Source organism: Oreochromis niloticus, linkage group LG8 (genome assembly GCF_001858045.2).
Source record: "Oreochromis niloticus isolate F11D_XX linkage group LG8, O_niloticus_UMD_NMBU, whole genome shotgun sequence".
Classification (NCBI taxonomy): Eukaryota; Metazoa; Chordata; class Actinopteri; order Cichliformes; family Cichlidae; genus Oreochromis; species Oreochromis niloticus.
The window spans coordinates 16,839,562-16,866,122 of record NC_031973.2 but is presented as its reverse complement, the minus strand read 5'-3'; the positions used below and the strand labels follow the sequence as shown (position 1 = coordinate 16,866,122).

At 39.0% G+C, this 26,561-nt stretch overlaps 1 protein-coding gene and 1 long non-coding RNA gene across 2 annotated transcripts; both read right to left on the bottom strand.

The window, feature by feature from the left end:
- Positions 1-11,840: 11,840 nt before the first annotated feature.
- Positions 11,841-19,199, bottom strand: LOC109203144 (uncharacterized). Its single transcript, XM_025909962.1, has 4 exons — positions 18,096-19,199; positions 13,925-15,874; positions 12,000-12,336; positions 11,841-11,900 (listed from the first exon to the last, which is right to left on the bottom strand). The coding sequence occupies exons 1-3, from the start codon at positions 19,197-19,199 to the stop codon at positions 12,331-12,333; spliced, it is 3,060 nt and encodes a 1,019-aa protein (XP_025765747.1). The 3' UTR covers positions 11,841-11,900; positions 12,000-12,330.
- Positions 19,200-24,051: 4,852 nt separating this feature from the next.
- On the bottom strand, positions 24,052-25,673 carry LOC109203158 (uncharacterized). The gene is made up of 3 exons (XR_002063081.2): positions 25,515-25,673; positions 24,545-24,573; positions 24,052-24,109 (listed from the first exon to the last, which is right to left on the bottom strand). It is a non-coding gene; the product is annotated as an uncharacterized LOC109203158 (long non-coding RNA).
- Between the last annotated feature and the right edge of the window lie 888 nt (positions 25,674-26,561).

Genomic DNA, 26,561 nt, shown 5'->3' with positions numbered 1-26,561 from the left:
AGAGACATGCACCTCACTTTTGCTGCTTAAAATGAACAGAAAGTCAGCCCAAACAAATCCTCCCAAATGAAAAGTACAGGTCCTATTGACGAAATTCTTTCACCGTGAGCGGCAGCAATGTCTAGTCTACCTAATTCTCAGTTTTCATGCCTGTGGAGTTTATTATATGGACGTGGTGACAGTGTAAAAACACCATGCTCTTCTGATTTTCAAACGAACCTTCTGAGCCATTTTAACATTAGAGTCTATGGAGGAGTTGGAGGGAGGAGGCTGTGCTTTGGTGACATTTATGAAAGAACCATAACACCTAGACAATAGTAAACACATTGGATGAAAGAGGACAGCGATGGCTACGTTTGAGGGTAAAATCAGACCTGTAGAGCAAACGCTGCGGACACAGCAGCAGTTTTAAAAAATATTTTAAGATTAATTTTTTCGCTCCTCTCACTCTGGCAGTTGAGCTTCTCACTCTACCCCAACATTCCGTCCCATACACACCCATTATAAACTCTGAAATGGCTGAAAAAACATCATGAAACTTAAACTGGAACTGAAGAAAAAGTATAACAGATATTGAAAAGATAAATACAAGTTGAATAGTTGAATGTCTTGTCTTCGTTTTAAAGTTTGAATGGTGGTCTATGTCAACGTATGTGGAAGTAGTAGAGTTTAAAATGAGTAAGTTGAATGAGGATTTGAAGGGTCTCCCATTGAAATACATGGGAAATTTTTGTTGAAAAAAGTTGAATAAATTAAAAATATAAATGTTAAAATGAGAAAATAGAAGCAGTCATGTCCAAAAGAAGAGGAATCTAACGGTGTTTGAATGGTTTTTCTAAGTTGAACGGTTTTGAAGTAGTAGATACAAAAACGTACGGAATAATAATAATAATAATAATAAAGATTACAAAACATACTGTGAATGCTTTACAAGCATTCACATAATAATAACTAGAAAGTGCATTTTCTGAAGAAACTGCAGTGTGAATGCTTGAATCTGAATGTATGCACTGAAATGAATTAATTGCTGAATTTTAAGTTAAAATAAAATGTTGAATGAGCTGGAAAATACAGAGTTTTTAACCTGAAAACAAAAGTGCAGAACTTTTGAAAGCTGATGTTCACACAGAAGAAGTTGGAAAATAGCTGAAAAGTTTTTAAATTAAAATTTGGAAAACCTAAGAAATGAGAACAGAAAATTTAGAGTCAGAAAACATCTGAATGAATATTAAAAGTTCATATTCTTTGAATCACTGAATGACTAAAGTGAATCCCTCCACTTGGAACCACACACTTTTAAAGGTTTACATCTCTGAGCTTTGAAAGACATGCTGTTGGAAAGAGAAGAACGATGGCTTCGTTTTGAGGGTAAAATGATGGCTGTAGAGCAAACACTGTGGACACAGCAGCAGTTGAAAGAGAAGTGTTTAAGATGAATCTTGGCACAGTGAGAGACAGAGCTCGTTAGGCAGGCAGGTGTGAGCCTGGTTGCTATAGTGACTGCACCCAATGGCTCAGTACACACGCACACAGACATGCACCTCACTTTTGCTGCTTAAAATGAACAGAAAAGTCAGGTCGAAACAAATGCTCCCAAATGAAAAGTACAGGTCCTATTGACGAAATTCTTTCACCGTGAGCGGCAGCAATGTCCAGTCTACCTAATTCTCAGTTTTCATGCCTGTGGAGTTTATTATATGGACGTGGTGACAGTGTAAAACACCATGCTCTTCTGATTTTCAAACGAACCTTCTGAGCCATTTTAACATTAGAGTCTATGGAGGAGTTGGAGGGAGGAGGCTGTGCTTTGGTGACATTTATGAAAGAACCATAACACCTAGTACAATAGTAAACACATTGGATGAAAGAGGACAGCGATGGCTACGTTTTGAGGGTAAAATCATACCTGTAGAGCAAACGCTGCGGACACAGCAGCAGTTTTAAAAAAGATTTTCAGATTAATTTTTTCGCTCCTCTCACTCTGCAGTTGAGCTTCTCACTCTAGCCCCAACATTCCGTCCCATACACACCCATTATAAACTCTGAAACGGCTGAAAAACATCATGAAACTTAAACTGGAACTGAAGAAAAGTATAATAATATTGAAAAGATAAATACAAGTTGAATAGTTGAATGTCTTGTCTTCGTTTTAAAGTTTGAATGGTGGCTCTATGTCAACGTATGTTGAAGTAGATACAGTTTGAAAATGAGTAAGTTGAATGAGGATTTGAAGGGTCTCCCCATTGAAATACATGGGAAATTTTTGTTGAAAAAAGTTGAATAATTTAAAAATATAAATGTTATAAATGAGAAAATAGAAGCAGTCATGTCCAAAAGAAGAGGAATCTAACGGTGTTTGAATGGTTTTTCTAAGTTGAACGGTTTTGAAGGAGATAGATGCCAAAAACGTACGGAATATAATAATAATAAGATTACAACAATACTGTGAATGCTTTACAGCATTCACATAATAGAAGAACAATACTGTGAATGCTTTTACAAGCATTCACACTAATAACTAGAAAGTGCATTTTCTGAAGAAACTGCAGTGTGAATGCTTGAATCTGAATGTATGCACTGAAATGAATTAATTGCTGAATTTTAAGTTAAAAAATGTTGAATGAGCTGGAAAATACAGAGTTTTAACCTGAAAACAAAGTGCAGAACTTTTGAAAGCTGATGTTCACACAGAAGAAGTTGGAAAATAGCTGAAAAGTTTTAAATTAAATTGGAAAACCTAAGAAATGAGAACAGAAAATTTAGAGTCAGAAAACATCTGAATGAATATTAAAAGTTCATATTCTTTGAATCACTGAATGACTAAAGTGATCCCTCCACTTGGATCCACACAGTTTTAAAGGTTTACATCTCTGAGCTTTGAAAGACATGCTGTTGGAAAGAGAAGAACGATGGCTTCGTTTTGAGGGTAAAATGATGGCTGTAGAGCAAACACTGTGGACACAGCAGCAGTTGAAAGAGAAGTGTTTAAGATGAATCTTGGCACAGTGAGAGACAGAGCTCGTTAGGCAGGCAGGTGTGAGCCTGGTTGCTATAGTGACTGCACCCAATGGCTCATACACACGCACACAGACATGCACCTCACTTTTGCTGCTTAAAATGAACAGAAAAGTCAGGCCGAAACAAATCGCTCCCAAATGAAAAGTACAGGTCCTATTGACGAAATTCTTTCACCGTGAGCGGCAGCAATGTCCAGTCTACCTAATTCTCAGTTTTCATGCCTGTGGAGTTTATTATATGGACGTGGTGACAGTGTAAAACACCATGCTCTTCTGATTTTCAAACGAACCTTCTGAGCCATTTTAACATTAGAGTCTATGGAGGAGTTGGAGGAGGAGGCTGTGCTTTGGTGACATTTATGAAAGAACCATAACACCTAGTACAATAGTAAACACATTGGATGAAAGAGGACAGCGATGGCTACGTTTTGAGGGTAAAATCATACCTGTAGAGCAAACGCTGCGGACACAGCAGCAGTTTTAAAAAAGATTTTAGATTAATTTTTTCGCTCCTCTCACTCTAGCAGTTGAGCTGTCTCACTCTAGCCCCAACATTCCGTCCCATACACACCCATTATAAACTCTGAAACGGCTGAAAAACATCATGAAACTTAAACTGGAACTGAAGAAAAAGTATAATAGATATTGAAAAGATAAATACAAGTTGAATAGTTGAATGTCTTGTCTTCGTTTTAAAGTTTGAATGGTGGCTCTATGTCAACGTATGTGAAGTAGATACAGTTTGAAAATGAGTAAGTTGAATGAGGATTTGAAGGGTCTCCCCATTGAAATACATGGGAAATTTTTGTTGAAAAAGTTGAATAATTTAAAAATATAAATGTTATAAATGAGAAAATAGAAGCAGTCATGTCCAAAAGAAGAGGAATCTAACGGTGTTTGAATGGTTTTTCTAAGTTGAACGGTTTTGAAGGAGATAGATGCCAAAAAACGTACGGAATATATAATAATAATAAAATAAAAATAAGTAAAGCATTAATTAGAAGAACAATACTGTGAATGCTTTTACAAGCATTCACACTAATAACTAGAAAGTGCATTTTCTGAAGAAACTGCAGTGTGAATGCTTGAATCTGAATGTATGCACTGAAATGAATTAATTGCTGAATTTTAAGTTAAAAATGTTGAATGAGCTGGAAAATACAGAGTTTTTAACCTGAAAACAAAAGTGCAGAACTTTTGAAAGCTGATGTTCACACAGAAGAAGTTGGAAAATAGCTGAAAAGTTTTAAATTAAATTAGAAAACCTAAGAAATGAGAAAGAAAATTTAGAGTCAGAAAACATCTGAATGAATATTAAAAGTTCATATTCTTTGAATCACTGAATGACTAAATGTGATCCCTCCACTTGGATCCACACAGTTTAAAGTTTAATCTCTGAGCTTTGAAAGACATGCTGTTGGAAAGAGAAAACGATGGCACGTTTTGAGGGTAAAATGATGGCTGTAGAGCAAACACTGTGGACACAGCAGCAGTTGAAAGAGAAGTGTTAAGATGAATCTTGGCACAGTGAGAGACAGAGCTCGTTAGGCAGGCAGGTGTGAGCCTGGTTGCTATAGTGACTGCACCCAATGGCTCCATACACACGCACAGACATGCACCTCACTTTTGCTGCTTAAATGAACAGAAAAGTCAGGCCGAAACAAATCGCTCCCAAATGAAAAGTACAGTCTATTGACAAATTCTTTCACCGTGAGCGGCAGCAATGTCCAGTCTACCTAATTCTCAGTTTTCATGCCTGTGGAGTTTATTATATGGACGTGGTGACAGTGTAAAACACCTGCTCTTCTGATTTTCAAACGAACCTTCTGAGCCATTTTAACATTGAGTCTATGGAGGAGTTGGAGGAGGAGGCTGTGCTTTGGTGACATTTATGAAAGAACCATAACACCTAGTACAATAGTAAACACATTGGATGAAAGAGGACAGCGATGGCTACGTTTTGAGGGTAAAATCATACCTGTAGAGCAAACGCTGCGGACACAGCAGCAGTTTTAAAAAAGATTTTAAGATTAATTTTTTCGCTCCTCTCACTCTAGCAGTTGAGCTGTCTCACTCTAGCCCCAACATTCCGTCCCATACACACCCATTATAAACTCTGAAACGGCTGAAAAACATCATGAAACTTAAACTGGAACTGAAGAAAAAGTATAACAGATATTGAAAAGATAAATACAAGTTGAATAGTTGAATGTCTTGTCTTCGTTTTAAAGTTTGAATGGTGGCTCTATGTCAACGTATGTGAAGTAATACGAGTTTAAAATGAGTAAGTTGAATGAGATTTGAAGGGTCTCCCCATTGAAATACATGGGAAATTTTTGTTGAAAAAGTTAATAATTTAAAAATATAAATGTTATAAATGAGAAAATAAAGCAGTCATGTCCAAAAGAAGAGGAATCTAAGGTGTTTGAATGGTTTTTCTAAGTTGAGCGGTTTTGAAGGAATTAGATGCCAAAAAACGTACGGAATATATAATAATAACTAGAAAGTGCATTTTCTGAAGAAACTGCAGTGTGAATGCTTGAATCTGAATGTATTCACTGAAATAATTAATTGCTGAATTCTGAGTTAAAAATTTGAATGAGATGAAAATACAGAATTTTCACCTGAAAAAAAAGTGTGAACTGCTAAAAGCTAAATCACAGAGAAGAAGTTGGAAAAAGCTGAAAATGTTTTAATTGTAAATTAGAAAACCTAAGAAATGAGAACAGAAAATTTAGAGTCAGAAAACATCTGAATGAATATTAAAAGTTCATATTCTTTGAATCACTGAATGACTAAATGTATCCTCCACTTGGATCCACACACTTTTAAAGGTTTACATCTCTGAGCTTTGAAAGACATGCTGTTGGAAAGAGAACAACGATGGCTTCGTTTTGAGGTAAAATGATGGCTGTAGACAAACACTGTGGACACAGCAGCAGTTGAAAGAGAAGTGTTTAAGATGAATCTTGGCACAGTGAGAGACAGAGCTCGTTAGGCAGGCAGGTGTGAGCCTGGTTGCTATAGTACTGCACCATGGCTCATACACACGCACACAGACATGCACCTCACTTTTGCTGCTTAAAATGAACAGAAAAGTCAGGTCGAAACAAATTGCTCCCAAATGAAAAGTACAGGTCCTATTGACGAAATTCTTTCACCGTGAGCGGCAGCAATGTCCAGTCTACCTAATTCTCAGTTTTCATGCCTGTGGAGTTTATTATATGGACGTGGTGACAGTGTAAAACACCATGCTCTTCTGATTTTCAAACGAACCTTCTGAGCCATTTTAACATTAGAGTCTATGGAGGAGTTGGAGGAGGAGGCTGTGCTTTGGTGACATTTATGAAAGAACCATAACACCTAGTACAATAGTAAACACATTGGATGAAAGAGGACAGCGATGGCTACGTTTTGAGGGTAAAATCATACCTGTAGAGCAAACGCTGCGGACACAGCAGCAGTTTTAAAAAATATTTTCAGATTAATTTTTTTCCTCCTCTCACTCTGGCAGTTGAGCTGTCTCACTCTAGCCCCAACATTCCGTCCCATACACACCCATTATAAACTCTGAAATGGCTGAAAAAACATCATGAAACTTAAACTGGAACTGAAGAAAAAGTATAACAGATATTGAAAAGATAAATACAAGTTGAATAGTTGAATGTCTTGTCTTCGTTTTAAAGTTTGAATGATCGCTCTATGTCAACGTATTGGAAGTAATACAGTTTAAAATGAGTAAGTTGAAGGAGAATTTAAGGGTCTCCCATTGAAATACATGGGAAATTTTTGTTGAAAAAAGTTAATAATTTTAAAAATATAAATGTTAAATGAGAAAAATACAAGCAGTCATGTCCAAAAGAAGAGGAATCTAAGGTGTTTGAATGGTTTTTCTAAGTTGAGCGGTTTTGAAGGAATTAGATGCAAAAAAACGTACGGAATATATAATAATAAATAGAAAATGCATTTTCTGAAGAAACTGCAGTGTGAATGCTTGAATCTGAATGTATGCACTGAAATGAATTAATTGCTGAATTATAAGTTAAAAATGTTGAATGAGCTGGAAATACAGAGTTTTTAACCTGAAAACAAAAGTGCAGAACTTTTGAAAGCTGATGGTCACACAGAAGAAGTTGGAAAATAGCTGAAAAGTTTTTAAATTAAAATTAGAAAAACCTAAGAAATGAGAAAAGAAAATTTAGAGTCAGAAAACATCTGAATGAATATTAAAAGTTCATATTCTTTGAATCACTGAATGACTAAAATGTGATCCCTCCACTTGGATCACACATTTAAAATTTATCTATGAGCTTTGAAAGACACGCTGTTGAAAGAGAACAACGATGGCTTCGTTTTGAGGGTAAAATGATGGCTGTAGAGCAAACACTGTGGACACAGCAGCAGTTGAAAGAGAAGTGTTTAAAATGAATCTTGGCACAGTGAGAGAGAGAGAGAGCTCGTTAGGCAGGCAGGTGTGAGCCTGGTTGCTATAGTGACTGCACCCAATGGCTCCATACACACGCACAGACATGCACCTCACTTTAGCTGCTTAAAATGAACAGAAAAGTCAGGCCGAAACAAATCGCTCCCAAATGAAAAGTACAGGTCCTATTGACGAAATTCTTTCACCGTGAGCGGCAGCAATGTCCAGTCTACCTAATTCTCAGTTTTCATGCTGTGGAGTTTATTATATGGACGTGGTGACAGTGTAAAACACCATGTCTTCTGATTTTCAAAGAACCTTCTGAGCCAATTTAACATTAGAGTCTATGGAGGAGTTGGAGGGAGGAGGCTGTGCTTTGGTGACATTTATGAAAGAACCATAACACCTAGTACAATAGTAAACACATTGGATGAAAGAGGACAGCGATGGCTACGTTTTGAGGGTAAAATCAGACCTGTAGAGCAAACGCTGCGGACACAGCAGCAGTTTTAAAAAATATTTTAAGATTAATTTTGTCGCTCCTCTCACTCTAGCAGTTGAGCTGGCTCACTCTAGCCCAAACATTCCGTCCCATACACACCCATTTAAACGCTGAAACGGCTGAAAAACATCATGAAACTTAAACTGGAACTGAAGAAAAAGTAAACAGATATTGAAAAGATAAATACAAGTTGAATAGTTGAATGTCTTGTCTTCGTTTTAAAGTTTGAATGGTGGCTCTATGTCAACGTATGTGAAGTAGATACAGTTTGAAAATGAGTAAGTTGAATGAGGATTTGAAGGGTCTCCCCATTGAAATAATGGGAAATTTTGGTGAAAAAAGTTGAATAAAATTAAAATTATAAATGTTAAAAATGAGAAAAGTAGAAGCAGTCGTGTCCAAAAGAAGAGGAATCTAACGGTGTTTGAATGGTTTTTCTAAGTTGAACGGTTTTGAAGGAGATAGAGTACAAAAAACGTACGGAATATATAATAAAATATAACTAGAAAGTGCATTTTCTGAAGAAACTGCAGTGTGAATGCTTGAATCTGAATGTATGCACTGAAATGAATTAATTGCTGAATTTAAGTTAGGAAATTTGAATGAGATGAAAAATACAGAAATTTGCACCTGAAAACAAAAGTGCTGAACTGCTAAAAGCTGAAATTCACACAGAAGAAGTTGGAAAAAGCTGAAAATGTTTTAAATGTAAATTGAAAAACCTAAGAATGAGAAAGAAATTTAGAGTCAGAAAACATCTGAATGAATATTAAAAGTTCATATTCTTTGAATCACTGAATGACTGAAATGTGTGATCCCTCCACTTGTATCCACACAGTTTAAAAAGTTTATATTTCTGAGCTTTGAAAGACATGCTGTTGGAAAGAGAACATCGATGGCGACGTTTTGAGGGTAAAATGATGGCTGTAGGGCAAACACTGTGGACACAGCAGCAGTTGAAAGAGAAGTGTTAAAGATGTTTCTTGGCACAGTGAGAGAGAGCTCGTTAAGCAGGCAGGTGTGAGCCTGGTTGCTATAGTGACTGCACCCAATGGCCCCATACACACGCAGACATGCACCTCACTTTTGCTGCTTAAAATGAACAGAAAAGTCAGGCCGAAACAAATCGCTCCCAAATGAAAAGTATAAGTCGTATTGACAAAATTCTTTCACCGTGAGCGGCAGCAATGTCTAGTCTACCTAATTCTCAGTTTTCATGCCTGTGGAGTTTATTATATGGACGTGGTGACAGTGGAAAGACACCATGCTCTTCTGATTTTCAAACGAACCTTCTGAGCCATTTTAACATTAGAGTCTATGGAAGAGTTGGAGGGAGGAGGCTGTGCATTGGTGACATTTCTGAAAGAACCATAACACCTAGTACAATAGTAAACACATTGGATGAAAGAGGACAGCGATGGCTACGTTTTGAGGGTAAAATCATACTTGTAGAGCAAACGCTGCGGACACAGCAGCAGTTTTAAAAAATATTTTAAGATTAATTTTTTTGCTCCTCTCACTCTAGCAGTTGAGCTGTCTCACTCTAGCCCCAACATTCCGTCCCATACACACCCATTATAAACTCTGAAACGGTGAAAAAACATCATGAAACTTAAACTGGAACTGAAGAAAAAGTATAATAGATATTGAAAAGATAAATACAAGTTGAATAGTTGAATGTCTTGTCTTCGTTTTAAAGTTTGAATGGTGGTTCTACGTCAATGTATGTAAATAGATACAGTTTAAAGAGGAGTAATTGAAGAGATTTGAAGGGTTCCCCATTGAAATACATGGGAAATTTTGTTGAAAAAAGTTGAATAAAATTAAAAATATAAATGTTAGAAATGAGAAAAATAGAAGCAGTCATGTCCAAAAGAAGAGGAATCTAACGGTGTTTGAATGGTTTTTCTAAGTTGAACGGTTTTGAAGGAGATAGAGTACAAAAAACGTACGGAAGAATAAAATAGAATAATAAAGATTAGAAGAACAATACTGTGAATGCTTTTACAAGCATTCACACTAACTAGAAAGTGCATTTTCTGAAGAAACTGCAGTGTGAATGCTTGAATCTGAATGTCTGCACTGAAATGAAATAATTACTGAATATTAAGCTAAAAATGCTGAATTAGCTGGAAAATACAGAATTTTTAACCTGAAAACAAAAGTGCAGAACTTTTGAAAGCTAATTTTCATACAGAAGAAGTTGGAAAATAGCTGAACATGTTTAAAATGTAAATTAGAAAAAGATGAGTAATGACAAAAGAAAATTTAGAAAATTTAGAGTCAGAAAACCTCTGAATGAATAACAGAAGTTCATATTCTTCTAATCACTTAAAGAGTGGAATTATGTATTATAAATCTCTAATTCATAAAAAAAAAATAAAAATAAATGTAAAAACAAATTTGTTGAATTGAGCTGAACAGATGAACAAACATTCTGGAGAAAATACAAGCTTTAATATACAGCATAATGTTTTTCAGACATATACACGTGTATATCATGTTTAATGGTATTACATACATCAATTTGTTTTGTATTTCATAGAAAATAACATAAAAATCTTAAGTCATATTGTACAGCTTCTTTCTGAAAAGGACTTAAATTAGTTCAACAAATGTTTTTTTTTCAAAATAGAATAAAAATCATTTTAAAAAGAGACGTTTGCAATGTTTTAAGGTGTTAATAATCTGATCCTGTCATGTGTCTGTTCAACTTTAGTTTTTGGCACAGACTCCATTCTTAAAGAACAAATTACAAAATAACAAACAAATAAAATTGAAATTAAAGTAGCTTTTTTTTGTTAAACACTTCACAGTAGAATAAATAAAAAATATCTAAATTAAATAACTAAATGAAAATAATAAGCAACATATGAAATACATGAAAATTCAACTTTTAAAACCACAATCCTGAACCTTTAAATTGTGTTGGTTTCTTAGAACATGGCTGAACAGCTGTTTCTATCGGTCTACTTAATCTACTGATCTGTCTACACATCCTTTTATTACTCATTCTTTTTTATGTTTTAATGTAAACAGAGTCCACACAGTGGTAAAAGAGAACTGTATAGAGATTTTTGAGTAAACTCAAATGAAAGCCTAAGGTGGTGACACAGTTTACCACATGCAAATAATCAAATAAACACATTAGTCCTTTTTGTGAACATGGACAAATAAGTATCATTAGTTTACAGCATTGTTCAGCCATGCCACTAATGCTTTTTAGCACTGTGTTTTAACCTGGGCTCAGACACAAAGTCCCAAATTTAGTTAGTCCCTGACTTTGAGTTGTGGTTATGACTAATTATTATACACAAGGCTTTATCTATCTGAACTCTAAGGACACAAATATGAAAAAACCTATACTTACCAGCTGATACCCCACACTACACACTAGGTGTGCCATGTGACCTGAAACTTTGGTACAAACCCATCATAATCATTCTGTTAACACTGTTTTTTAACACTGTTTGTGTTGCTGTTCAGAAGTTTAAAATGTTTTAGATTGGATTACATGGAATGAATTTGAGTTCTCTTGGGGTTTTTCGTCTGTTTCGTTCTCAGCAGATTTTTTTTCCCCATACTGTTGAATTCCAGTTACCACATTTCTGGTCATATGACATCCCGAGTGCCCAGTTAAAAAAATCCCCACAGTTAATTCAACATTAAAACAAAATAAAAATATGTTAAATAAATAAAGGTTTGCTCTGTGATGAAATATTAAATAAGCATACATTGTACAGAGCTCTAACAATGAAAACAATCCTTTAGCCTGTTGATCAGAGAGAGGCAGTCATTATGTCCATTTAAAACCTGTAATCAAAGAGCACAACATTTCTGTGAAACTATAAAGTCCCATATGATCCTCATCATGTCCAGTGACTTCAGAGTGGATCCTCCTGTCATCCGGCCAGTGTTTGATGTGTGGCAAGCAGCACAGAAGCAGGATAGCTGAGGACTTTAAAAGAAGAGCAGAAAACAGGAACATATGTAGTTGTAAATGTAAATACCGGTGATACTTGTCAAAAGGAATAAAATAATGAAAATGTTAACTTACACACTCATTTAAGGAGGATCTTGACACTGCACAGAGGAGGCACAGTCAGTCTGACAATGATGGTGATCTCCAGTGATGTTTTCCTGCAGAAACATTCCTGCCGACTGGCCATATGATCCAGAGTAGTTGGTTTGTAATGAACAGAAAGGTGTATATGTTAGGTAGTGTGCACTTAGAGCTGGTCCTAAGAAACAAACACATCCTGTAATAAACTGAATACCTTTAGTAGTGCTGCTGCAAATATAAAGCCCTTCTATCATGTGTGGTTTCAAAGAAGGTGTTTTGGAGGCTCAGTCACAGAAACTGTGCAGTCTGTTCAGTCTTGAGTGTCTCAGCTCTGAAGGGGATGGATCACAGAGGGAAACACCTGAGTAGAGACATTAAAATACACTCAACATAACACTCCTAAGGTCAAGTGAAAACACAATTTAAACACTTTACAAAGAATTAATACATGTTTTCATGGAAATAATGTCATTAACCCTTTTTGTTGTGAGTAAATCTCACCAACTGCTTGTGGGACAAGCTAGAAGGAGGACTTATCACAGAATGTCTCCTGTGCTCCAGATGTGAAGTCTCACGCTCTGATCGTACGGCGATGAAGATGGTGATGATGAAGCCTCTCTGATCTGTGGCATTACAGTTTCTGGCTGCTATGTGCTTCACACTGTTGGATTTTACATGTGAAGCTTGGAGAAGACACAGGAGGACTGTGTCTCTCTTGAAAGAAAAAAGAAAAAAGAAACCTAACAACCTCCCACCGCACCCCCACCCCCCATTCAACTCCCACCTACCCACTCCACTCAACTCCCCAGCCTCACACCATCCAATGTCTATACAAATGTAGGGTATCAGCTGGTAACAAAAGCAAGTGTAACATATGTAGTACATATGTGACACTGCTGAAACATTTCTGGCCAGAAATCCAGAAATGTGCAGTTATCAGCCAGTGCATTTATCAACCCAGACCCAGACCCACCCTGATAAATGCACTGGCTGAAACACGATAAAAGCTCATAAAAATGTATGTTTCATTGAAAGATTTGTCCAAAAATATAATCATATACTTTTGAAAAAGTTTAAAGATTATAACAAACTGAAATCAATAACATTTTTGTAAATATTATTTCAAAATAGAGGCACAGATAAACTGGCTTAACTGTCATTATTGCTGTAATTAGGTTTTTCTTTTTTTCCTTTTTCTTTTTTTTTTTAAAAAAAGCAACCTTTAGTCATTGTTGTTCTCTCAGAAACAATGAAGAAGCTGTTGAACATTTATGTGTTGTGTGGGCAATCCTCTGGTCCACCCTCCCTCCCTCCCAGCCACAGTGAGACTGGGGCAGCCTGAAAGGATTTTGAAGCCTGGCTGCAGAGGATATGCCTACACTGTTCGTTTTAAACTGCTATATTTGATTTTTCTGACATTCATAGATTACTGATTTTTAGATTTTCTGTAATAAATAAAATTGTCATATTTTACTGATATCATTACTTTATTCATTTAATTGTATTTTATGTAAAAAGAATTCAAACATTATACTGCAATGCAGGGCGTTTTTTCTTAAGTCAACTTTTAAATATCGCTCTACTTTCTTAAGTCATTCAAAAATATAAAAATTACTTACTGTAGTCAAAGATCTAGATCATGAATCATCACAGGACAATGCACAGTATACAGGGTCATGGTAACTATGGTAGGTCTTCATGACTCCAGAATGGAGACATCGCTCTGGCTGAGAAATGAAAATAAGGTCAAGCAGTGTGTTCTTCTCTGTAGTAGGGGCAGTGATGACCTGTGCGTATCCCCTAGACTCAAACAGCTCCAGGATTGGTTTATTTGCACTGGATAAAACATTCTCATTAAAATCACCACAAACTATGATGGGATGACAGTCCATGATCTCTAATGAGTCTAATAGGCTTACCAGGTTTTTCAGGAATGGCCTCAGAGTGTAGTCTGGAGGTCTGTATACAACTGCAATCAGTGCACTGACTGGTGCTTCAACCTTTAAAGCCAGAAATTCAAGGTCAGTTACATTATGGATGTACTGTTTTTCATGCACTTTAATGTCACTTTTCACATAAACAGCAACTCCACCACCACTTCTGTTTGCCATCTGGGGAAAGTTTGTGTAGGACAGGTGTCTGTTGCGTTTGAACAAATTGTAATTTTCCAAGTGGAGACTCTCTGCGACAAAAGAGCCCCGCAGGTGTGTTTCTGTTAGGCACAAAACATCTGCTAGACAGAATTCATGGTGACTCTTGATGTCATTAATGTGAGCTGGCAGTCCCTCTGTATTATGATGAACAATGGTGAAAACCTCTGACCTGCTCAGTGTTTTTCTCACGTGTAGAAGAGGCATCATGTCATCAAGGTTGGCTTGTCTCATGTTCTCAAGCGCTGCAGTGATTTCTGGGTTGGTGAATATTTTTTTCTCCTCCATATCAAGAAGATACAGTCCACTGAGAGACGTCACTCTACTGACAGCTACGTAGGCCATGCCGGGCTCAAAAATGCTCTTAAGAGAGACAACAGCTGATGTGGTTGTCATACCCTGTACCTTATGTATTGTACATGCAAAGGCCAGCTTTACTGGGAACTGTCTTCGTACCACTCCTTTCTGCTTTAGATTCTCCTCTGCTCTCTCAATGTACACCATGTCGTCTGCTGGTGTGCAGTTATTCTTTCCAGATGTCTCATTATCCATTTTAAGTCCAAGCTTGATGATGTGTTGGTCATTTTCAGAGTAAACTACTCTAAGTAGTTTTCCAAAAGCTCCATTAACCAAACCATTTTGTATGTCAATGTTTCTGGTGAGCATGACACGAGCTCCTTCTGCAACTTTCAGTGTGTCTGGTAACTCGTTTTTACCTCCTTTGAATGGTCTGTCTTGAAGTGCCATTCTGCCAGTTCTAGGATCCTTTCTATAATCATCTGCATGGATGTCAATGATATGAGTATGGAGCAGAGCCAGTGTTGCAGAGTTGTGTGCATCCACTTCTTTATTAGTTGCAAAAATGTGCAACGCATCAGTCGGACAAAGGGCTGGTTCAGTTATGGCCTGTGACAACAAATCTCTATCTGCTTCGCAAAGCTCATCCAACTTTCCTTTCACACGGATTCTGTTCAGCATCTCAGCAAAGACAACATCATCTTTCTGACGCATAATCTCAGTCAGAGTGATCATCTGAAAATGCTCCCGCCACAGGTCGATCTCGGACGGGTCGTGCACACAGAGCGGTTTAGACTGTCGCACTGGGGGTAGCTGATAGAAGTCTCCAACAGCAATGACTGACATGCCTCCAAAGGGTCTCCGAGTCCCTTTGATCTGTTTGAGTCTTGCATCTACATATGCAAAGAGATGTCTTGACACCATAGACACTTCGTCAATGACGATTATTTCAGCATTCAAAAGTTCTGATCTGACTTCATCCAGCTGATTGCCAAGTCCCTGAATGGGAGGTTTTAAGCTTCTCGGGAGCTTGAGAAGAGAATGCAGTGTTGTTCCAGAAATGTTAAATGCTGCAGTCCCAGTGAAAGCAGTTAACAGGACAGTGGGTTTTGATATGTCAACGTCGTCTGCATATCTGGGCACTTTGCTCAGTATCTTAGATGCTTCTGAGTAGATGCATTTGATAAGATGTGATTTTCCTGTTCCAGCACCACCATTAATATAAAAGAAAAACTGCTCTGGATTTAGAGCACAGACTCTTTTAATGCACCAGTCTCTAACTGCATAAAATATGCAGGCTTGCTTCTTATTCAGATTCTGAAACATCTGACGTAACAACGTGGGATCAATAGCAGGGGGTTCCCTGATGGCTCTGACTTCTGTTGAAGCATCAGCCTGACGGCTGTAGTCAGGCACATCTTCCTGTTCATTTTAAGATAAGATAAGATAAGATAAGATGGCCTTTATTAGTCCCACAGGTGGGAAATTTGTTTTGTTACAGCAAAAGTGCAAAGTTATGTAGCAGAAATTAGAAAACACTGGAATGCAATAAAATACAATAAAATAAAATAAAATACTATATACAATAGAATAAAATAGAATAGAATAATATATACAATAGAATAAAATAGAAATACAAATACTATATACAACTGAGTAGGAAAATACAAAAACACAACTTCGTCAGAAGAAGAATTGCACATATAGCAGTCTTATTGCACATGTGTGGGTTTGTGTGTTTGATCAGCTGCAAAAGTCTTTATTGTAGAGTCTGACAGCAGTGGGGAGGAAAGACCTGCGAAATCTCTCCGTCCCGCACCGTGGGTGCCGCAGTCTCCCACTGAAGGAGCTGCTCAGTGCTGTCACAGTCTCATGCATGGGGTGGGAGATGTTGTCCAACAGGGATGACAGCTTAGCCACCATTCTCCTGTCACTCACCACCTCCACTGGGTCCAGAGGGCATCCTAGAACAGAGCTGGCCCTCTGGATCAGCCTGTTCAGTCTCTTCCTGTCCCCAGCAGAGATGCTGCCCCCCCAGCAGACCACACCATAAAAGATGGCTGAGGCCACCACAGAGTCATAGAAGGTCTTCAGGAGTGGGCCCTCCACTCCAAACGACCTGAGTCTCCGAAGCAGGTACAGCCTGCTCTGCCCTTTCCTGTAGAGGGCGTCTGAGTTATGAGTCCAGTCCAGTTTGTTGTTCAGATGAACACCAAGGTACCTGTAGCTGTCCACAGCCTCGATGTCCATACCTTGGATGTTCAGTGGTTGCAGTGGAGGATGCTTGTGCCTGCGGAAGTCTACCACCAGCTCCTTGGTTTTACTGGCGTTGATCTGGAGGTAGTTCAGCTGGCACCAGTCCACAAAGTCTTGAGTCAGTCCTCTGTACTCCTTGTCGTCCCCATCAGTGATGAGGCCGACTATTGCAGAGTCATCAGAGAACTTCTGCAGGAAGCACTGGGTGGAGTTGTGGGAGAAGTCTGCAGTGTAGATGGTGAAGAGGAACGGAGCCAGAACCGTTCCCTGTGGGGCCCCCGTACTGCAGACGACCCTGTCCGACACACAGCCCTGAGTCCTCACATACTGTGGTCGGTCGGTGAGGTAGTCCAAAATCCAGGTAGTGAGGTGATGGTCCACTCCAGAGTTCTCCAGCTTGTCCTTCAGAACCGAGGGAAGAATGGTGTTGAAGGCACTGGAGAAATCAAAGAACATGATTCTCACAGTGCTCCCAGCGGTCTCCAGGTGAGCAAGGGAACGATGTAGGAGGTGAATGATGGCATCATCCGCTCCAATGCCAGGCTGGTAGGCAAACTGAAGTGGGTCCAGTGATGAGCTCACAAGGCGCCGAAGCTGAGCCAGGACCAGCCGCTCCAGGGTCTTCATCAGGTGGGATGTCAGAGCCACCGGCCTGTAGCTGTTGAGGTCCTTGGGGCGTGAAGTCTTTGGCACTGGAACAACACAGGAAGTTTTCCAGAGCTGTGGGACTCTTCCCAGCCTCAGGCTCAGGTTGAAGAGGTGCTCCATCACACCACACAGTTGGTCCGCGCAGGACCTGACGACCCTCGAGCTGATGCCATCTGGACCCGCTGCCTTCTTGGCTTTAATCCTCCTCAGTTCCCTCCGAACCTGGGTGGTTGAGAGAGACAGGCTGGAGCCTTGTGTTGAGTGTGTATTGGATGCTGTTGTTGGGGGTGGGGAGGAGTGAGCAGGGTGAATAGAGGAGGTGTGAAGTGTCTGAGGTGTCAGAGGTGGAACAGCAGCAGTGGGGGTGGGTGAGTCTGCAGCCGATGTTGGAGACTGCCTCATGGCTGAATCAAATCTGTTGAAGAAATGATTCAGTTCATTTGCCCACCTCACATCCCTCCCAGGCAGAGAGTTCTGATGTTTGTGGCCTGAGATGGTTCTGAGGCCTCTCCAGACTTCACCAACATTGTTTTGCTGAAGCTGGTTCTCCATCTTCTGCCTGTAGCTGTCCTTCCCATTCCTTATCAGTCCCCTAAGCTCTCTCTGCACCCTTTTCAACTCCTCTTTGTCTTTGGATTTGAAGGCCCTCCTCTTCTGCTTGAGGACAGCTTTAATTTCTGAAGTAATCCAGGGTTTCATTGTCTCGCTCTCTTTCTTGTTCAACAAGTGGCAACCTTACGAGATCTGATTCAGGTGCCAGATTACACCATTCATCAGTCATACCTCTGTTCTGTTCATATTCCTCAACAGCGCTCTCGATCTCCTCACTGTTTTTCTCATATTTCTCTCTGTTTCTTTTGACAATGTGTTGCACGTACTCAAGACGGTCAGTACCTGGTAGCTGTACACAGCCAGCACCATAGAAAGCCTGATAGGTTGGCAAAGATGGTGTTTTCAGTTCGTGGTCTGAACGATGAGGAAGGTACAGTTTAAGCAGTCTTCCGTAATATTGCTCTGGATGTTTTTCTTGTGAGCAGCGGTGAAATCTGATGATAGCAGGCTTATCATTTTTGCGCCTTTGCACAAATCCCATCTCATTGAGAAGGGGCAAAACATCTTTACCTTTTGTCTGTTGGCCATAGACAATCCTGCAAGTAGCAGCAAAGTCTGCCATGCACATCTCCTCATACTCTGGTGTTTCAGGTCTGGCTTTGTATTTGTCATTCAAAGATGTCATCCAAACATTGGAAGACTCAGGTGTTGTGTTGTCCAGAACTGACAGGGGACGACTCATTTTCACAGGATTATCATCTGTTGGTATGAATATTACAGCACGTGAACATTGCTTCATGTGAAGACCACATGCACGAGCAACACACTCCTGTGCACTGATCTCTCGCTTCTTTGAATATGCCTGCATGACGGCTCTCATTTCATCGCACTCATTTACACTGTCCTTATGGGAGTTCTCAATGACAGTTTTCAGGTACTCAGATAGCCCGCCCTCTTTTTTTGATATATATTTCATTAAATAATTTGCTGCACCGAAAGCATCTAGAACAAAGCTTATGTCGATATTACTGTTCCAGGCTTCAAGCAGATGTGGATTATAGCCGTTTATCCAAGAGTCTTTTGGATCACGCTTTAGTATGATCGTACTCCTTGTGTTCATTTTATTCAGGTATCTCTCATATTCTGCATGCGTCAGCTTGCATCGAGCCAAGAGCTGCTCTAAACTCATGGAAGCAGTTTCAGGTTCATTCAGCAGCTGGTTCAGTGGTCTGAGCTTGTTCTTTGCTGTTTCTACCTCCAGTTCATCATCCTCACTTGGTCTTGTGATCATTGTCTCATTGCAGGGTGGTTTGGGAAAACCAAAACGGCACCCAGAGCTTAAACTCCTAAAGCACGTCTTTGTGTGGTTCTTACTGTGTTTTTGCACTTCTGTTACTTTCTTGTACAGTTCAGGTTGTTTATGTGGATCAGGCAGCTGAGCTGTGATGTATTTGTTTATAAAATCAACAACAGTTTGATCATCATCCTCCTCAAACACAGGAGCACCTTCTACCCACAGGAGACAGTGTATGTGTGGGCTTCCTCTGTGCTGAAATTCAACTCTGTAAAAGTAGTCAATGACTTTGCCAAGTGGCTCTGCAGGAGATAAGAGTAAATCTCTGAATAATGCTTCAACTCTCTTGTCAAACATGCGCATTGTTGTGACAGGATTGCTCCTCAGGATGTCACACTTTGCTGACCAGTCGAGTCCTTCAAAATTGACTTGTTCACCTTGCTGCCTTGTTATTGCCTCAATCACTTCAGGCCAGCGCATTTCAGCAGCTGAAAATGTGCAAAAGAACGTGGGAGTTCCCAACTGTCTGATCATAGCAAAAAGATCTCTTGTTGTTTTCTCCCAATAGGCTGGGGTTCCTCTCAGAGGCTGCATGAATCTCACTGCATCTTTATTTTTCACCAGTTTCTCCACCTCATGTTTATCTTGTAACATGCCTGAGGTTATTTTTCTCCCATCTCTGGTCAAAGGCTTTGCCTTTCTTAACTGTATTGTCATGCTGGAAGTAGCCAAGTGTATTTCAGTCACAAACTGTGCAAAGAACAAATAGTTTGTGTCTCTGGCAAAACGATCATCAGTGCAGAAAAGTCTTGATTTGAAATACCCACTGGGGGATACTTTGATCAGCCTTCTTTCATCAAGTGTGTTTTGGCCTGTAGGAAACTGCACAGGGAAGGCCATGGCCTCCAGTTTAGGTGTTTTGAAAAAACTTATTGGATTGTTTCTCTCTGCAGGAGCAACAGAGTAGATTCCTTCACTGAAACATAATATTTCCTCAGCCACATCAGGGGGCTGCAAACAGGACTCAAGTGCAAAACCACCATTAGTCAGTCCATCTGCTTGCTCTGAATCATCTCTCATCTGCTCATGTGGTTGTTCACCATCACAGGGTAACATGTCAATATCCTGTTCATTTTTATTTTGTGCTTCACTCAGTGCATTTTTCTCACAGCTGTCAATTTCCATTAAATCAGCCTCATCATAATCGTCCTCATTCATGTTTTCATCATCCTCCTCCTCATCATCTTCATCAGGAAGTGTTGGGTCACACAGCTCAGCATCATCTCTGATGCTCACATCCTTATACTGTGGATGAATCTGCTTGAGTTTATGCAGTGCTTGCACAAGTTTAGACCAGCTTACAGTCTGAAACAGCTGATGACCTTTGTAAGACAAGCGTCTCTTCAGTTTTACTCTCATCACCTGAGAATTAATTCTCAATCGAGGCAATGCTTCAACAGTTTCCTGTACCTCTGATGGGACACAGACCACATTTCCTCTAATTGCTCTCTGCCTGCCTTTGGGAAGAGGAATAATCTTGGCAAATGGTATGCACTTGGCTATGAGATGTCTCTCCAGTATGTTGAGATCAGACAATTCAGGTGGAATATCAGCAAGATCCAGTTTATTGGCAACAGCAAGTGCTGGCATGGATCCATTTTTAAGATGATCGTGGCAGGTGTGACAAATCCACTCTCTCTTTCTCTCATCAGGCACATTGCACTGCTCAGTTCTGCAGTTTTCATCACAAACATGAACATACTTTCCTGTCAAACATGTTGCAACCACATGTGGGTTTTTGACATAATTTGACCTTGTGCAGGGTCGTACTTGGTTTGGAAATGAAGCCTTGAAACAGACAGTACATGGGTATGATGGTCCAACTTTGATTTGTGATTTGAACACCGATATGGCCTCGTTGATCACACTGTTGTCACTCTCTTGGGTTTGTCTGTTCACCCATCTGTATTTCCTTCTTATTTTCATGGCACATCTCATGTTGTGCATAATCCTGAATGCAAGATTACTTTGATACCTGTCTCGCATTAGTTGTTTCATCAGTTGTCTCTGTCTCTCTCTGAATTCTGGGTTTTCTCGATACCTTTTAGTGATGTAGCTTTTTTTCTCCTCTCTGAAATCAGTATTCTCACAGTAACGTCTTTTAATATATTGTTTTTGTTTTTGTCTAACTTTAGCATTCTCACAGTAGCGTCTTTTAACATATTGTTGTTGTTTCTTTCTGAATTCTTCATTCTCACAGTAACGTCTTTTAACATACTGTTGTTGTTTCTTTCTGAATTCAGCATTCGCATGGTAACGTCTTTTAACATACTGTTGTTTTTTCTGTCTAACTTCAGGATTGTTTTTATATGCCTCGCTTGTGCAAGATTTTTTCTTTTCTTTGTAATCTTTATTTGAAGCATACTTTTGTCGTTCTTTCCTTTTTTGGTTTTCTTTTCTCTGATTTCTGGGTTTCTCTGATGCCATTAATCTTCTTTTCATTTTGTGCCTTTGTTGTTTATTAACTTTTTCAGTTTTTGTAAAACTATATCAGAAAGATCACAGGCAGCAACATTTGTTATTGCAGCATTTGATTGACATGAAAAAGCATCCCTTGATGGAAGGAAACTTAATTCACTGCATAGTTCTTCAGTTGGTATATTAGGAGGTTCATTCTGATCTTCATATGATGTGAACTGAGTCATGTGGACTTCTTTTGTTTCACCAGTGGCGTACAAATGGACATTTGACAAAAGATGTTCTCAGTCAGATCAGTGATTGTATTTCTCCTTGGAGTAGAGGAGTTTGCTTCATCAACAGTTGTATCAGAGTGAGTAGGTGCCACAGCAGTGGCAGCTGTTGGTCTGCAGACTGTGTCTGTGATAGTATCACTCAGGTTGACTGTGCTCATACTGTAGAATTGCACAGGCTTCAGCTCATAGTTACAAAAAGGTGATATCTCCATCATTTCATAAGAATCTTGGAGCCTCTTAATCATGTCACTGAGGAGTGTGAATTTGAGCATCAGAGCTGTACCACGATTACGTGACTGTAGTGGTAGAGGAAGACCACAGGCTGTTCTGGAGTGTGGATCAAAGAAACCATATTTGCCTGATGTGGATCTGAACACTGCGATACACAATCCACTCATAATCAGTAAGGCATACTGCACATCTGACAACAGGCAGCTCAGTCCTGCTTCAAAGCTGAGAAAGGTATCTACTGCTTCTTCTGGAGGTTCTTCAAATGTCCCATACCGGGAAGGCTGTGTCATGTCGACATGATACATAGACCTGCGAGCATAAACTTTGTCTGGCAGCTCATCGGTTGCCAAATGAATATTTTTAGGAAATCTTTTCTTGGCCTCTTTGTACATCACATCACCTTTATCCAAGACCAGATTAAGGTCAGCTGTAGTCATGTTTTCATTCTCATGAAGGAATGCAAGAAATGTGAGTGAGTTACATGTGCACTGCTTGTTTCTGGAGTCTCCATATTTACGATGTGCCTGGCTGTGAGATGCACAGACATGTGTTACAGAGGGCTGGTTTTCAAGGTTCACTGTTTCTGCATGAGATGGTCCTGCCACATCAGTGTGACGGCAACTTTTCACAACATCAGCATAACCCACCTGTGGGGTACTTGACACCTTATGTTGGTCTCTATGATATACCTGATGTTCATTAAATTCATGCTGCAGTCCACTCTTTACAGCATCCGCATAGGATACCTGTTGTACATGTGCAGGAACATGTTGACCTGCCCGTTTGACACCATCAGCATTGGTCTTTGCAGACACACAGTCTTCTGCAGAGCTCTGAGGAAAATCATACTCAGCTTGTTCACATGTTGGTACTTTGTGAAACTCATGGAACTTCTTCCAGCGTTGTTTTGCAGCTTGTGACTTTTTCTGCTTTTTGGCATTTTTACACACCTTTAAGTGTTTCTGTTAGTCTTTAGAAAATATATTCAAAAATAAGAGTGGCACACACCAGGAGATGTTTTCTTTCTCTTTATAGTTCAGTTTTTATTTCTCAAAACAATGTCTTTGTTTGTTTGACAGTTTGTTCTTCAGTCGAGAGAATATTATGCACTCTCTTTATTGGCTTGGCACAATTTAGCAACAAGCCCAGAATGAAAAACAGGTAGAGAGAAAATCTAGAAGAGAGAACAGGCAGAGCAGGAGAGACACGGCTTGTAAATCAAAATAAAACCGTGAATTAGAGTTTTCTCTGTTCAGTTTGTTCTCAGGGTAGAGGCAATATATGCACTCTTTATTGCTTTAATGGCTTGGCATTTTTCAGCAGCAAGCCAAGAGTGAAAAACAGGTAGAGAGAAAATTTAGCAGAGAGAACAGGCAGAGCAGGAGAGACACGGCTTGGAATCAAACCGCAGAGTTTTCTTTGTTTGTTCTCAGGTAGAGGCAATATGCACTCTTTATTGCTTTAATGGCTTGGCATTTTTCAGCAGCAAGCCAAGAGTGAAAAACAGGTAGAGAGAAAATTTAGAAGAGAGAACAGACAGAGCAGGAAAGACACGGCTGGGAAATCCCAATTAACCGTGAATTAGAGTTTTCTTTGTTTGTTCAGTTTGTTCATAGGTTGAGGCAAAATATGCACTCTTTATTGCTTTATTGGCTTGTGCATTTTTCAGCAGCAAACCAAAGAGTGAAAAACAGGTAGAGAGAAAATTTAGCAGAGAGAACAGACAGAGCAGGAGAGACACGGCTTTGAAATCAAACCGCAATAAGATTCTTGGTTTGGCAAAATTTCTCACAAACCACAGGGTGAAATACAGATGGAAAGAAGGCAGAGACAACAGGTGGAGCAGGACAGAGGATAGAGGGGATGGGGGTTGGGATGTGAGACAGAAGACTGGAGATCTCGTCCTTGTTCTTCTTCTGCACACTGTGAACAAAAAAGAAGAAAAAATAATAATTTTATTAAAATGATATCACATGTTAATTGTATGAACTAATTGTGACTACTGAAACAGGACAAAACAAATATTCAAGCTAAACTGTTGTGGCTGCCATGTGCAAAAAATTATTAATCTAAAAAGTTGGGTATTTTTTAGAATAATAATTATCTAATTCAATTCAATAATAAAATTTTTAAATAAAATATAAATGAGTGAATCGTTAAATAATCACATGTAGTGTGACTACAAAAATGTACGAAAAAATATTTTAGCCCAATTGTTAAGCTGCACTTATGTGTATTTATTATAAAATTGTGTTTAAAAGGTCTAGCACAAAGTTTGAACCCATCACTTTACAGCTTATATTAGTCAGATTATCTTTTTATTTTGGTCTACTTCTCTTGCAGTATGTGCACACCTACCAGTCAAAGCACAGATGTCAGTCAGGTTCCTGAAAGTGTAAGACGAGAAATAATGTTAGTTGTCTGTACAGTATTATCAGACTATCAACAGAAATACAAAGCCCACACGACATGATACACTGAACTTATAGTCAGCAGGTTAATTATAGAGTAATATAGCACACCAGCTGACACAGCAGTCATTTTATAATTCAAACTAATTAACTGAAGTATTTCCACTTATATAAGGCTACTGTTAGACTGCTGCTAGCCTTAGCATTGCTGCTAGCGCTAGTATTGCTGCTATCATTAGCATTGCTGCTAGCGTTAGCATTCCTGCTAGCAGCAGTGCTAACACTAGCACTCTTACTGTTAAAACTGAGCCACAGTGGCAATAATAAAGCTCATTTGTTACTTTTGTCTCACTGACTGCCAATAACTATCACAGGAATATCACAGGAATACTCTTTTTGACAGTTAACAACCACTAAGGCTAGTGTTAGCACTAAGGCTAGTATTAGCATTGTTGCTAGCATTAGCATTGCTGCTAGCATTAGCATTCCTGCTAGCGTTAGCATTCCTGCTAGCAGCAGTGCTAACACTAGCACTCTTACTGTTAAAACTGAGCCACAGTGGCAATAATAAAGCTCATTTGTTACTTTTGTCTCACTGACTGCCAATAACTATCACAGGAATATCACAGGAATACTCTTTTTGACAGTTAACAACCACTAAGGCTAGTGTTAGCACTAAGGCTAGTATTAGCATTGTTGCTAGCATTAGCATTGACGCTAGCATTAGCACTGCTACTAACAGCAAAATGTCATAAACCTATATAAATAATAGTGAAGGTTATTCTTTTTTTTTGCTTTCTTTATTGTTTGAACTCTGTTGAACTTTAAAAGGACTTGTTATGTGAGTTTAATTGTCAAACATGTATTTTTACCATCATAAAAATAAAACAGTGCAATACTGAGTGTTTTGTACTTACCACAGCAGAGAGCAAAGCGGAATGACGACAGTTGGTCCCGTGATGGGTTAAAAACAAATGAGGCGTTCAGGTGGTGCTTGGAAATTTGACCATCAGTTTGAAGAGCAATAATGAGCATATACATGTCTGTGTGTTGGTCTGTGTGTGTGAGACAGAGAGAAAGAGGGAAAAAATACACTAGACTCATCAGTACAAATTGGTACTTTGAGTGAGTATAAGCAAATGAGTGACAAACAGAGAAAGAGGGCAAATGGCATTAAATGAGCAAATAAAAGTATATCATCTTGAACTGTTTTGTGGGTTTTATTTTAAGACTACTTTAAGTGTGTTAGTGGGGGATAAACTATACAGACTATAAACAGAGACATTAAATGAGATTAGATTAGTTAAAAGTTAAAATGTGGGAAAATCAACTACAGACAGGTAAATGCTGTGAGCTTTAATTATCCAGTCAGAAAAGATTATTTTAAAGTCATCAACTGACTCCAACTGCCCAGATCTGAAAAACCACTGTGTAGAAGACAAGTCCACCACTAAACTATAAGGTTGAATTTAACAGGCCAATCACAATGGTCTACTTAGTTGGGATATTAATCTGTGGCAAAACCCTGTCAAATCTGTCTTATTGTACCTATTGAAAAAGTTAATCTTACTACAACTGCTTAGATGCAACAGACATTTTTAGGTTTAACCATGGCAGAGTGAGAGACAGAACTCGTTAAGCAGGCAGGTGTGAGCCTGGTTGCTATAGTGATTGCACCCAATGGCTCCACACACAGGCACACAGACATGCACCTCACTTGTGCTGCTTAAAATGAACAGAAAAGTCAGCCGAAAACAAATCCTTCCCAAATGAAAAGTAAAAGTCGCATTGACAAAATTCTTTCACCGTGAGCAGCAGCAATGTCTAGTCTACTGAATTCTCAGTTTTCATAACTGTGGAGTTTATTATATTGACGTGGTGACAGTGTAAAGACAGCCCGTACTTCTGGTTTTCAAACGAAGAGAGTGCATTTTCTGAAGAAACTGCAGTGTGAATGCTTGAAT